The sequence below is a fragment of the Rhagoletis pomonella genome, unplaced genomic scaffold (genome assembly GCF_013731165.1).
Source record: "Rhagoletis pomonella isolate Grant_MI unplaced genomic scaffold, Rhpom_1.0 Rhpom_scaffold_00013, whole genome shotgun sequence".
Lineage (NCBI taxonomy): Eukaryota > Metazoa > Arthropoda > Insecta > Diptera > Tephritidae > Rhagoletis > Rhagoletis pomonella.
Genome location: NW_023458567.1, coordinates 9562069 through 9577459, shown reverse-complemented (window position 1 = coordinate 9577459; position 15391 = coordinate 9562069). Strand labels below are relative to the sequence as shown.

Below are 15391 nucleotides of genomic sequence, written 5' to 3'. Positions count from 1 at the left end.
AAAAAAAAATCCTAAAATTTATATAAGTTTTTACATTTACGATATTTTAAATTTCAAAATTCTGTAATAAAGCCCGATTATCACCTTCAAAACGAAGCCAGAGCCATTTTTGTAACTATGTATAATAGTTTTTAAGATATTCAAAAAATAAACGTGCAAAATTGGGAAAATTCTAAAATTTCGAATTTTGCATGACTTCCGTAATAAAGTATTTATTTTTTTTTTTGCTTTAGCAGAAATTTTAATGTGCTGAGAGAAAAGTTCTTTCAAAAATCATTTCATTCAAATCAAGAATGCTCCGTTGGAACCATTGCATTATAGGTAATTTGACCCATTTTTGTAGCAAAAATTAATTATGGCCAAAAAGTAGATGACTTAAAAATATTATTTTTTTATTGTTAAGCATACGTTTTTTTTTAAGTAATCTTGAGCCTTGAGTACGGAAGAGTCTAATTTTTTTTTTAATTTGTGGTTTTATTCAAAAAGTTTGAATGCAGTTTTATTTTAGATATTTTTAACTGTCGCCGTTGTGTAGTGGTAAGCAGTGCGCTTAGACCTTTAAAATAGCCTTCATAAAAGGATGGTTTTCAAATTTTTTGCTATTTTGACCATATAACAGTAACAAATAATAGTTTTGAAAAGTTTTAAACAAAAAATGTGTTTTTCGGTTCTTATAACCCTGGAAATGGATTTCTTGACGGAAGTACAGCAAAAACATGGGTTTAAATTTTCTTTAAATTTTATTGGATACACTTTCCATGTCGCCTATTTTTTAAAGGTCAATTTCAAGGACAAGATAATTTTTATAGCCAACGAACAAATTTTTCGTAAACCTCAAAAAATACTGATAAATTTATTTCGCTAGCTGTGATTGTTTTCGAGATTTTAGATTTTGTCACAAAAAAGTTCATTTTCCACACTGTGCGTCATGCTTTGTACAATAGAGATCTCTCACTGGGTTTGCCCACAGTTTAGAAAATTCCTACAATAGTTTACGTTTCTCAAACTGCGTGCATCTAAATATTATGCGACGTCTTATTATTTGCAATTCACGCTGCAATACCATATCTCTCACTTGCTCAAGTTACACGTTTTTAGACACCACTGGCGCACTGAAAAATTAAAATTATCTTGGCTAACAAATCAGCTTAAAAATTCGCACTGACTGCATTGAAACAAAGACTGACTTCCAAAGAAGGCTGATTTTAGTGTGAGTATTTTAATTTGTATATTTTCAAAAGCTTCCGTTGCTTATTAAGTAATTTTCCGAGGCAAAAATATTATCTGGTGAATTTCAAAATACGACTGGCGATTTTTAAATTTATGTAATTTTCCCTCACTTTTGGTATATTTTTTAAAAAATTTCCTTTTTTTTGTGCACACAAATCTTACTCAATCGAAAAATTCTTTCTACTTTCACATCGCTCTCTTCAACTTCTTTCATTGCATTTCCGCTTTTTCTTTCTCTTTAAGTTCATACAGTCCAACTGCTTCTTGGCTCAGCTCAATTTTGTTTGCTACGCTTTGCTTTGCTTTCTTCCTGTGCTCAGTGCAATCTCACTTTAATTAAAATGTCTAACGGCAAATGAGGGCGCATACACTTGAGATGCAAGTAGAGGAAATGAATGTTTCTAATATGTATGAAACATAAGCTACCGGCAAGAAATGAAATTGACGCAAAGGATTTCGAGGAAAACTTATGCATTTGAAAAAGTGTGCTTTAAGAGTTTGCAAACAAAATATATACATACATACATGCCTACTTATGTGTACAACGTAGTTTAGCGTTAGATAAAAAAATTAGAACAAATTCAAAAGTAATCTTTAAATTAAAATGTATCAAAGTTCCAATGGGCAAAGTCATCAAAAACAGCGCGAGCCTAAGAGATCCCTTAAAAAAATTTGTTTAGATTTCATAAGAAGTTGAAGGTATTTTCATAACTTTTATAACGAAGGGTTTTGAGTACAAAGTTTTAATTATCAGAGTTGATTTTTAAATCATCAAAGCGTTGTAATAATACTTATGCCTTCCTTTTGACATACAGAAAGAAATTGTCTGCGATTCTCAACGGACTTATTATTTTTATATATACAACTTTGAGTGCTTTCGCATTTCATACTAGTTGGAGAAACTACCAATCAAATTCCAGAAATACCTTCTCTATATTCCTGGCAAATTCACTGCAATTTCACTGAAGCCAAAATAACAGATTTAATGAAGTACACTAAAATATATGTATGTTCACACAAAATTATAACATTTTTTATTAAATAATATTTTCTAAAATTTCTTTTAATATAAGCTCGAAAATCACTGAAAATTTGTCCACATGCTACTTTTTCTTTTCCGGAAAAAAATTGAATTGTCACAAGTTAAACTAAAATTTGTTTGTTCTTAATTTAAATTTTGGAAAAAAATTCCACAATTTTGTCACAAAAACTTATCAATTTTCTTTAACTTAAGTTCATAGAAAAATTATGCAATTTTAAATTTCCTTTAACCCTTGATTTTAGAAAGCCACTTAGTGCCGTTTTCACAGTGGGGGGTTAACTAAAGTTCGGCAATTAACTTTAAATTTTTGTACTGGAAACTTGTAGTTAACTACCCAATGAGAGTAAACTCCTCACTGTAAAAACGGCCCTTACAAGTTATTAAATTTAAAATTTAAATATTTTATAAATGCCAAAACATATTTAAAATATGCACAAATGCAAATGTCAATTGAAAAAAATACAAACAAAAATTCAGATTTTTAAAAAAGAATTTAGTTGTGTAAAGTAATTTTTGGAAATTTGTATTACTATTAAGGGCGAGCTTAAAAAAAATATATTAAAATTTCTGCTGAGAAATTTTCAAATTTCAATTATCATTTTATATTAAATTTCCTATAATATGCAGCCATGCACACTTTTCTGTTTATAAACGTTTATTAAAAACTTTTTTTGTTATTACTTAAAAAATTTCAAAGAGTGTGTAAATATGTTTTGTAGTTAAAATTTTTTCAACTTTTTTCCCTTCAAAAAAAATTTAAGCATTACAAAGTACGTTTTTGGGTATTTCAGTTATGTAAAAAATCATCAAAAATTACTTTCTATAAAAAGAAAAACAACAATTGTTTTTTAATTAGGAAAAAATCTTGAACGAATATCTTTGTATGTGATTAGCAAGGATTTCAAGATTTGTTGGTACTTAAAAAATTTTTTAGTTTGCAATAATTTAAAAAAAATTTACAAAATATAGCCTGATTGACTCAAACAATTAACTTTTTTCCTACAAACTAATTTGAAGTTTTTTATAGGAATTAAACAAACAAATGTATTAGAAACATTTTGCGCAAATTTATCAAGGATTCGATTTCTTTTTTTAAATTTTTAAACTTTTTCAACTTCCAAAAAATTAAAGGTATGAACTCGGGATTTCATAACAAAAATATCGCCAAAACCTACCATTTTTTATCATAATAAGTAGTTTTATAAAACTTAAATGAAAACAATCAAACAATTTTTTATTCAAATTCAGATAAGCTTTCAAAGAAAGTAGAATGTTGTATTCAAAAATGTTCAATACTTTCTTTTAGAAAAGTCCACTTAACAATTAACTTTTTTGGTTTGGAACTAAAATTATAAAATATTATGAAATTTACAAATTTTGTCAGAAAATTTTTTTAAAAGGTGTTTAGCCTAGGGGTTATATTGTTTTTTTTTTTTGAAATTGAAGTTGTGTAAATTACTTAGTTTATATTTTCTGTTACATATACGAATCAATATTTGCTGCATTGTGTGTAGGGCATAAATATATGAATGTATGTGTTGAAACATTTCACTACCTTTCGTTTCCTTGTACTCTCCTCCTGATCCTCACCTGCTCCAAAATAATTACAAGTTTTCTTTAGGAACCACTTCAACACTTTTTCAACACCATCACCTGACTGCAATAATGAAAAACATGGAATTTTTTATTTGCACTTTTTTTCTGAATCTATAAATTTTTTTCAATATTTTTTTGTTGCAAATGTTGCATCCATTTTAAACGCACGTTCTTTCTCGAATTTATTCTCGAAAATTCACAATAATATTTTTCTATCAAAAATTTTAACTCACACTGTTTAATTTAATTCATTTGCTTTCGCATCTTTTTTTAACTGCCCCAATTTCACAAAATTTTCAGCGAATTTTCCGCTCAAATTCCAGCTGATAGCATTTTCACTCTCAAAAATATTTAAAAATTCTTGTTGCAAATTTCTGCTTTTACTACTCACGCACATTCAATTCACTGCACTTTAAACTCTTTATTGTATTTAAATTTTTTTGGTATTTTTTTTTTGTTTGTTTTAAATTTTTGCACACAATGTATGTATTTATTTATTCACTGACATTTTCACGTGCGCACACACACTTACATATGTACCAATACGTATTGATATTAGCGCCTATATTCATTTACATTTCATATACTTTGGTATGAATGTCACTAGTATAGCCCTGCCTTTGTGCGTGTGTGCCTATATACACTCATGTGAGAATATATGTATTAGTCTAAACACCACTCAGAAAAAAATATTCACCGCACGCGCGCATCCCTTCGGAGGGAGGAAATTCGTGTTGCTGTCCGCTCGGAGGCTGAAAGCCTACTAGTCTTGGCCAGCGATATTGGAGAGCTCTTGCTGCTCAGTAGCTTGCCAAATTGCTAGGGAAAATTCCAAAAAATTTCCCTGTCGACGCACATGCACACGAACACACACTCTTTGAAAGTTAGCGTCCCACCCTCCTGGTACGCCCGCTCCCTCGTTACGGGCATTTCGGCACCACCGAAGCACACGTTGGCGCCTGTTCGCCTGCCGACTTACTGGCTGGCCATCCGCTCGGCACATGCCGCCGCCGCCGCAACAGCTCAAAGCAGTGCTAGCCCGCTATTGCGGTGGGTCGGCAACCGTCAGCGCAGAGCTGGAAATGGTTTAGCGCGCTGTTGAGCCAGATATGTCCATTGAAGGGAATTATTTTTTAGCTTTATTTGGAATTTGCACCTGAAAGTCTCCAATTGCAGGTGGCCGCCGTTGGTTGCTTGGAGAGTCTCCAAACACTTTCATTCATGCGGATCTGCGTCAGGGCGATTATCTGGCGCGCCAATTGGCGGGATCTCAAAAGTATTGGAAGCGGGTAAGTGGGAGCGGGAGGAAGGTGGTCGGCGGGAGTTTAAGGTGGCGAGTTTTATTTGTGGAAATCGGGAAGCTTTAAGTATTTTTTTATTCGTGTATGTTTACACTATTTTTAGAATATACAAGAATTTTAAAGGAGTTACCTACGTATGTATGTGTGATATACAAAGCGACATATTAATTTATATGACATCATATCAAAATCATTAAAAAAAAAATATTTAGAAAATAATTTATGCTCATACCCTGCCAGCATTTTCCATCGCTGAAGTAACTAATTCGATACGACATTTCTATGCAACTCATCGCCGGTGATATCGCTACATTTTCGAATTCTTACCCGCTTGCGAGAAGAACTGTGCCACCAAAGCGTCTCGTGAAATTCTTCAACGACAAGAAAACGCAATAATGCTTTTTTCAATTTCAAATTATTGACAAACGTTACAGTAATTTATCGTCTGAATATTTGCTTGAAGAATACAAATTCCGTTAAAATTGTATGTTGTTTTTGTGTAATGATCCCCTCTTAACTTAGAATGGGGACGAAATAGTGACATCTTGGCAGTAGGCGATAAAATTATTTTCTAATTGCTGGCAGGAGGTTACGTACATTTCAACTAAGAAAAGGTAGACCAATGTAAGAAGAAATTAAAATTTTTTCAGAAAATTTATTGAGATTCTTTTAGCAAAGTAGAACATTTTTTCTAAATAAGCAAGTACTTGTAATATTTAATATTGAAAAAAAAAATATCTCAATAATCAAATTTTCAAAATTTTTCACTTAACCGAAATATTATTGAGAGTGACAGTAACAAATTTAGCAAAGTTTTAAAAACTAAACTTGAATTAATTAATGACAACTTTGTGAAACTGTTAAATATTTATACAAGGCTTCTCTGACTGCTAAAAAATTCTGGTGAATAATTTTTCAAGATTTTAAAAATAACAGTTTTAAGAACCAATAAGTTTTTGTATTAACGAAAATATTTGGCAAAAAGGTTATATACTCGTACGTTGAAAAAGTAAACAAATTTTTATTTTTTTTTCACAAAGTGTTATGAAGTTTTTTAGCCAAATAGTACAATTGGTTTTAAACAAGTACTTATTGAAAATTTAAAAAAGTGCATTTAAACATTCAAATGTTGTGGAAATAATGAAAATAAAAGTGATTACATACATACATATCGCACATTTAATAATATAATCCATTAGTCTAAACATATTCTCTTTTTCAAACTTATTAATTGTAAGATGAGATCTCCAAAAATGTAAATTATGCAATTACTTCTTATATTATTAAACGTGTTTATGTAAGTTAAATATCATATATATAGACTTATTTTTAACATATTTTTCAGCATACAAAAAATTTTTAATTATTGAAAATTAAAATTTAAAATTTTGAAAGCAAAAGGTTATTTTCTATTAATTCAAATATTTATCAAAAATTTTAGAGAAAAATCTCAGTCAAAATTTTTTAGATGAATTAGATGAATTCTACCAAGTATCCACAGGGTTATCCTTTTTTTAATTCAAAATTTTAAATTATTTACACGAAGTTTTTTGCGATGGCTTAAAAAGTTGTGGCGTACATTTTTCAATGCGTTAAAAATTTAAAGATAATTTTTGAAAACCAATAATTTTAATTTTTTTTTTTTGTATTTAAAATTATCTCAATTTTTCTTAGCACATTTAGAATTTCAAAGAACAAATCTCACTGAACTTTGTTTTAATAAAACGCGGGAAAAGGTTATAGTATTTCCAAAAATCTCCACAAAAGCAAATAAAATGTTCGATATGTATAGAAGGTAAGAAATTGTTTAAGAGGCAAAAATTCAACGAATTGGAGAAATTTTAGTGAACTTCCGTCAGAAAAAAAATTTGAAAAAAATTTACAACTTAGAAAAATTTAAACAAAGAAAACTCACTAAAAACTAAAATAAATTTTTTTATTATACTTACGTGTTAGCATTTTTTTTAAGATTTAAAGTACTCGCTTCTAGGAATAATTATGAAAAAAAATTTTAAATTATATTTTGTTTTTATAGAATCATGTTCTCAGAACCTTTTAAAAATATCCTTAAAAAATTTATTTCTAGGAATAATTATGAAAGAAAAAAATTTTAAATTTTACTTTTTTATAGAATCGCCTTTTTCATCAATTTTCCGCACTTCTACATTACTTTAAACTACGCAAAATAACAAACACTTCCTATTTCAATCTCTAAAACAAAGTCCTGCAAACAGCTTCATTTTCAGTCACACTTCCACTTTTGGATACGCACTTTAAACGACTTCCATTAATTCGCAAGTTCATTTAATATTTCATGAATATTTTACGCACAGATTTACTACACAAATATACTTTTCTACATCAAATTTCAGGTGCGCTACACAAACTCTCCACATTTTTTTTTTAATAATTCATTGTATTCGTGCCACAAATTCTACTGCTCCAACAGTCGCTACAAATCCGTAAATCTCTACAAGTAATTGAGGATTTTTCAGCTTTCGCGCTCTTCCGCTCTTCCAACAATGGAAGCTATAGTCACATTGCGCTCTCCCAGCGCCAAAACTTTCTCCTTGAACTGCCAGCTCACAGAAGGTGAATGGGTATTTCCCAATTTCTATGTACTTACATACGTATGTGTCAATTCATACATACATATGTATATACACCGAGACTGTTGAATGCTAACAAGTGGAGCAACAGTTTGCGCCAACAACAAGCATGAACTCACGTATAACTTACTGACACACAAACAGCCGCATTCAGCCATGTTTAGTTTGTAGGTACTTATGTGGAGCAGCAAGCAAAAATCTTTATTCAACTGCATTATATCCTACATATGTACATATACGCGTACTAGTGGTTGTACGAGCGGCGGTGAGGGTTAGCGGGTCCAGCCGCCACACACTTTTTCCCATGACTTACATGCTTTCTCTTTTAACTCTCTTATCAGTGTGGTACCGGAAAAGTTGGATGAATGAACATTTGCTTGTTTTCCGCTGCTTGCCAGCATTACCTACACTAACGCAGGGAGGCTTTTGATATTGAATATGGAAAGTCGCATGTGATCTGCTTTAAAAATTAAAACACCGTCAATTTTGTCTGGCTTTTCCGAAAAGGACTATCATATTTTTATTTAAAGCATTTAAGAAGCTTATGCCATTGCTTTCAACCTCGTTTGACTTTTTTGCATTATACTACATTAGGATGTTAAGTTGGAGACCAATCAACGATATTTTTCAATTTCGAAAAGTTCTGAAGCCCTCTACTCTGAGATGTGACATTTTTTCAAGCTCAAAGTTCGTTGTAAAGCTTTAGACTTAGTACATTTCTTGGTCTAAATATAGTCCCGTAATCAGCTATTTATGTAGTCTCGGAGACGATTTTCTCATTTGTGACTTCAACAAATGACTACTCAGACTTAGCGTAGTGTTGGACCTTTAGTTGATTAGAGCTTTCTGGGAGTAGGAAGAAGGAAGGAAGCAGGCTCAGGTCCAAAATAAACGCCGTAAGCACCATTAGGCTGACGTTAGAACTTCTAATGTTACAACCAAACCCGAAAGGTTTAGGCTATGTGGAATCCTATCCAGTCAAGTCTGAATCCATCTCTCGGTATGTCTTATTAAATTCGTAGTTTACTGGACACCTCTGAAAATAAGATGGTCGGTGCGTGAACTAAAGAGCATTTTCGACGTCCACGAGAATGAGTAGAACCCACTCGGAGCGAATGTGAGAGAGAAAAATGCGACAAAGTCCTTACTGGACCCTGTCATATCGTCTACCACGCCAAAAAGGCAAGACGTCATCTAAAACCACTACTAAAAATTGGCAAACGGGAGGACCGTTTTGGGAGAGTACTAGTACAACTCCGAAACTAAGAGGTCTAAATTATTACAAGATAATTACTTATTGTTGTTGCTACTTAGGAACTTTGCTTAACCTGCATATAAATACTCAGCGATGCATGGGCTATGGCCGCACTTGGCTATTTTAAGACAAGGCTGGGTAAGTCAGAGATCTGCGGTGGAAAACCCTAAGAATTCCACCTCCAGGGAAGCTAACCGTCACTGTAAACTATCTCGAGGGGATCCTTACAAAACATTGCCTGTAACTCTGAAAGTACCCTATATAACGTACACAGAAGAAAGACCTAAATAGCAGCCAGACTTATGAGGTCGTGACATAAAATTGGCTACGAGGAAAGGAAGTCGGAAACGAATTAAGCTCAGTAGGTGGCTTTGAGTTATTTAGGAGTGTTACTGGACTGAAAGTTCTCTTGGAGTCCCCGCATTGAGTAACGAGTAAGAATGACCTTAACTTACTGGTGCCATGAAACCATATCTTATTTAGTAGTGATGTATGTATCCTTTTTAGTGTACCTGGTTAAAGAAGTGTTAAAAAGGGTTTAGGTTGGAGATTACAGTTTCAAGAGAACTATTCTGACGAAAACACTTTCATGCACCTTTCCAATGCCTTCAATATTTTTGAAGAAAATTGTATCAACCTTTTCTAACCAAACGGTCTCATAGCTGCGCCCTAAAATGATAGCTAGGTGGCTCAAAGAAACAAATATGTTTAGAGTATACCTGAATTCTCCCTCGCCATTTGTTAGTACTTTCCGGTCAGCTTGATGTGGTTCCCAGGAAAAATCGACTTTTAAGAACACTGCTTGGTTGTTGAACCAACAGAAGGGCTCGAGGAGGCCTCTGCAGTCAAGACGGATACAACTAAAGGTTCCTTTGAGGTCTTGTTAACTGTTTGCCTCACAGACATACGAAGCTATAAAGTTCATATGGCTGATTATGAACCGTCGGTATTAAAGTGTGCCTTTTACTGAAGTGAAGCTATAACCCTCGACCTTTACCGGAGACTCGACAGGCAGAGCGGGACTAAGATTAATTACCTCGGCTGTCAATCTTTCAAAACACAAGAGGAACTTTGGCGCTTTGGCGTCAATGACCTACCAATATTCCAAATAAAGAGGTGAATTTCTATTGGTTTAGCTCCACTAGGCGAGGACAAAATATTAAATTTTGCGAAAGGTTAAGGAATGCGAAGGCAGGACGGGCATTCGTTCTAAAATAAATCGTTTTCCCCACAGTGTCGGAAGAATTAGCCCATAAACAAGCCACCCTTAATCAAATTGATTAGGCTTTAAATCTTTGAGTTCAAAGCGAGTGCTAGAAGAGTACTGACGTAAGTTCGCACCGGCATAGTAATTTGGTGAAGATTTTTGTTTCGAGCCACAGAGACCAAAATAGGATGCACTATTACTTCCAAGATAATGTTATTCAGTTCCTTGCGTTCAAAATGGAGTTCATCCTCAAGAGTTTCTCAAATACCCATTCAAAAAGACATCAAGAACATAAACTTCTTTGTATTTCATTTATTTTCTATCAAAAAAAAAAACTCTTGTCTACTTCAAAACTACACTCAACAACCCAGCTAAGATCCACAACAGCATGAAAGGTTTCACTAAAGTTCCTACACCATCTCCTGCACCTGGTTCAGTCGTAGGTACCGCAGTGGTGGTGGTTTCCTCTTCATTCGAACCAAGGTCATCATAATAGTTGCCGTAGATTGCAAAAGCCAAGAGATTTGTTGTATTTGTATTCGAAAAGTAACGCACATGACGCGTACCACTGTAAAGTGAAAAGAAAAGAAGAAGAGTAATAAAATTTTTTAGAGTGTTGAAAATTCTACCCAAACCAAGTCATACGTACTCCTCATTCCGCGACTCATCCCACTCGAATTCATTCACATCCAACGGCAGTAAATCATCACGCAAGCTATTCGGCATCAACAGCGATTGATTAACCGTTGGGAAGTCAGCTTCAATCATGATACGTGTAAAACCAATATGCCTTTTTTGTGTGACATTAGCCGCAAAAAGTGTACCACAGTCGGTTATATTCGGTCCGGTGCAAGCAAAAACTGCACAAGTTCGTAAGGCATTCGTCGTCTCAGCGCCTGTTTCATAACGCCTGCCCTTAAAGACACCAACTCGGTAAACATAATGTTCCTCATCGGCAGCAAGAGGTGCAGAGTTTACATGATAAGGCCATAGCGTAAATGAGCAACAGAATTTTTTGTAACAAAGAGAGTACCAAAGCATGATCACCGAACTATTGTGATTCACTTCCATGGTGTTATATTCTTCCATATAATCGCGTTTCAAGAAAATATCAGCCTGACTGAGACGCGGTGCTTGCTGCAATGTTGGCGCTGTACTCTTATGCTCTCTGGTAACTTGTAATCCATTTTGCGTTTGGCCTAATTTAGGTACTTGCGCGACGTAGAGTTGACGCACACCACTGCCCGTGTTCATAACGGATACCAAAGCACCTTCGCGACCTGCGTAAATGCCGGTACCCGTGGAGCCAACGGCTGGTCGGTTCGCACCGGCGGCCAGAAAGTTGACATCGTTTATGTAGGACCACGACTGTTGAACTTGGACGGCTGAAAGGAAAGAAAGGGGATGTGTAAGTGTAAATTGGGAAAGGCGCTGGACTTGGAACTCCTGGGTAGATGAGCGTTACTATGTCTTTATTGGTATAACAAGGCATCACTTAATTTGGGAAAGATCTTGCGGGAAGACGCCTTTGTGGATGGCGAAAACTCGGCGGTTACAAATGAAACGGAACTTTAGATGGATCAAATTGAGAAGGGGTCTTGATCTATGAGGATGTGGAAAGCTCAGAATTGGACAGCTCATGAGCAACTTTATGAAAATAAAATGGTAGACTGTGGGAAACTGTAGGCTAGGCAAGGTAGAGATTGTTTCCATAGAGAAGGTGGCTGATAGTAAGTCTCTGTCAGGGAACGTGACTGTATTCGTTGGCAGCCGGGTACTGACATTGAAAACATTAGTCTCCAGTGTGTTAAAGTCGAAAGCAGTTCGGAATTGTCATACAACGATGGCTTCAGTGAGTCACGTCGAAACCGTCTCTGCTGGGTTCCTGGACTTAGCAATATAGAGGGGTAGGAAATAGCCAATGCGATGGCTATATACGGCTCGGAAATGCAAATTAGCGAAGCGGATAAGTCCTTTCTGCCACCGAATTCTTTTCTGTCAAACGGATTGTAGAATACACCACCGTAGCCAACGATCTTTGGATCAATCGGGACGACTGAGAAATCAGAAGATCCCTGTAGCCGAGACTCAATATGAGTCGTACTGAGGAAGTATTGACACAAAGCAAATCTACAGTAAGGGCTCTTACCGGTATCATAACAGGGTGAAAATCCGGACTTTGGGCTATGTCTGAATTTGGGGTTTCTTTTAACGGGGCTCGGTCCTCTTAATGCTTTTTTGCACAAGACGTACCTCCATCCTCTGTGAAAGCCAGAAATGTTCGGACGTGAGGAATCTTGACAGCATAGGAGTAAAATGGACGGTTGAACGGTACGACTTTAGTAGTCCCCTTCCACGGGTTGGACAGCGACAAATTTGGCGTAGACGTGCAGAGCAATCTGTGAGTTGATGCTCACCGGTCCAATGTGGTATGGCATCTCAACTGGTAGTAGCTTCGGCTACGAGGTCTAACCGGAGACTTAATTCTGGTACCATGGGAACAGGTGCCCCCAGACTTTACTGCGGTCTCTTCTTAGGTACAGTACTTCGGGGAGTATCGTGATGATTGGGGTTCAATATCTAAATGCCGGTAGATTTGACATTTGTTTGCTCGATGTAGAGTTGCATTGCAACCGGATGCCGGACCCATAGCACGGCAGAGCTTTAGATAGGCCTCGAACCCTACCAAGGGGGTTAGTGTGTCCATTCCGCATTGCTTATTGGTACCGAGATGCTTGCATGTCGGAGCGCTGCTCTACGGGAGATAGCTGAGGTGAGAATATCGAACCTCCACGGGATAGTAAATGGTTTGACAGAGCTTATACTAACAGCTTGAATAGAAGGATGCGCCTCCTCCTCGCACACCGGGTGGAAGTACGCGCCTTTCTAACCTAACCTCACTTAACCCAACACTGAGTTCTCTACTTACCTACCAAATAGGGGCCTAGATTCCACATGCCTATGCCAGTATTTAAATATGTTGAAGCATCTTGAAAGACACCACCCTTGATAAGAGACGATGACAGTTAAAATTCAGAGAGCTTACTGCTGAAAACCTTCTCAAAAACCTGCTCTTAACTCTTATCGAGGCGAGAAAAGAAAACTACCGGCATTTTTGGACCAGAAGATATAGCCGCCAGATCGAGGACTATCTCATACCACTAGATTAGAAACGAAAGGAGAACAAAATGAACGTTAATTGTCTGACTCTCTAACTGATATGGAGTATGAAAGTGCTTACTTGCCTCTGGTAAATATCAACCCAGTGGAATCAACAGAAAAGGCGCCATCCGCAGTAGAATTTAATGATGAGTTTAAAGTCCAAACTCTGTGAAAGTTCAATGAGCCAAGTATGCGAGAACTTCACTGTTTGATAAGTTTAGAAGCCTAATCTAATCTGGTTAGAACGATGACAAATCAAACACACAAAAAATCTAATGATGTTTCTGCAAAGTGGTACAACTTTTATAAACAAAACGAAAGTACGATGTTATCAGAAAAAGATAGCAACCTAATCAAATTGATATTTTAGGCGTTCAGACATCACGCCACGCTATTTTGTTATATGGTGAGATACATACATACATATATGGGTCACAAAATCGATTCTTTGGTGCAGGGAAAAACAAATTTCTGTAGAGGTCTGACTGCGCCAGAGAGTGCAATATTCCTTGTCTGAAGCTCAAAAAGCTCCACTTGGGAGCCAACAGACTGTTCGCTATCCTCAAACATTGATCGCTCGCAGTGATTTGTAACCTCGTGAAAAAGAACAAGCTCACACTGGTACTCCAAAGATACGTCTCATCTCTTCCGACGGAACTATTTACGGAATGTTTACGAGCGTTTCGTCAAGCTCAACTTGGTCCAGAGGAAGGACTACATTTTATATACTCCGACAGATTAAATCATATTTAGACGTGACGCCAGTGTATACAAATTTTGTATTGCCTCGATGTAGTCTCGGTCTGCGGAAAACTTACGAAAGGCATTTCGACCTTCGCCATTTCAACTTACTCACCTGTCAAGAAGGGTAGCTGCGAAAACCACATTGTTGGATAGACCAAATCTCGGATGCCCAAATCAACTAGCGTCTGCGTTGGCTCGTAGAATAGTATATCGAAGCATGTGAACTGGCCAAAACGAACACCGAAATCCGTTTCGAAAATGCTCAACTCTACTGTGGCAGTTGTATTCTTCGGTTCACCATACAAATTCCATTTGCGATAGCGTGAAATAACGCGCCCTTCACGATCGAACACCACATTAGTGTTGTAAATATTTAAACCATTGCTAGCGCAGGGACGTGGATCGAGCGTCGTAGTGGAACAATTTTCACGTTCTGTCAAATTGATAACCAGATATTTGCGCGCCTGACGTGCGCTGCACGAGAGTTGTACAAGAAAGTCTGAATAGATGCTGGTGTTGCCGAGCAGACAGGCGGATGTATTGAGCTGCAGATCTGGATCGGGCACATAGGTAGCCGTGTCTATGTTGTTCAAAGTACTCTCCGGAAAGACGATGATGTCGGTGCTTTCAGCATCGGCTGAACTGATTAGCTCCAAAAAGCCGACGAGGTTGTCTTCCAACGAGTTGGATGGGCTAAACTCAACAACGCCGGCAGTGTAGTAGGGAGAAGTGGCATTAGCAACAGCTGGTAGATTAATTGGGCTCTGAAAGTTGATAAGGAAAGCAGTTAGTTAATTGATTTGTCGCCTAACAGACAGACAGACAGTATGTGCAAATAAACAACTATTTAAGTTTAATAACCCTGTTTGTTTTAGAGGAGAGATAAGGCGGTGTTCAACTGTTAATGCGATAAGCGGCTATGTGACCAATGGCTGTTTGAAAAAACTAACCTGATTTGTAGTGGGCAGAAGCTGGAGTGAGCCAGCAAGGAGCAGGAAAAGCTTAGCTGCACTACAGAAGTTGCTGGTAAACATTGGAAGAACACTCGGACGCTGCGTTTCTTATATCACTCCTTTTCAGCTTTTCTCCAGAGGTTTGTGACGAAAACCCCCTTTGTAGTTTACGTCCGCAGAATCGACGAACGAATCACCTCAGCTACCAGCGCAACACCGACCAAAGTTTGAATGATGTTTGGTCGATTTTGGTGAGTCTTTATAATCACCGCATCGCCGGAAAGCGACTAAA

General features: G+C 36.2%; 2 protein-coding genes across 2 annotated transcripts in view; both read right to left on the bottom strand.

Annotated features, from left to right (window-relative positions):
• The window catches only part of LOC118748752, a 305281-nt gene extending 301148 nt beyond the window's left edge, over positions 1-4133 (bottom strand). Inside the window, exon 1 of the mRNA XM_036483405.1 lies at positions 3828-4133. The gene's annotated coding sequence lies outside the window, so the exon portion shown is untranslated. The remainder of the gene's footprint in view (positions 1-3827) is intronic.
• Positions 4134-10582: 6449 nt separating this feature from the next.
• Positions 10583-15180, bottom strand: LOC118748344 (vanin-like protein 2). Its single transcript, XM_036482717.1, is given in 3 exon segments — positions 10583-11625; positions 14259-14910; positions 15097-15180. Coding segments are annotated over 3 exon segments (1779 nt in total).
• Positions 15181-15391: the final 211 nt, after the last annotated feature.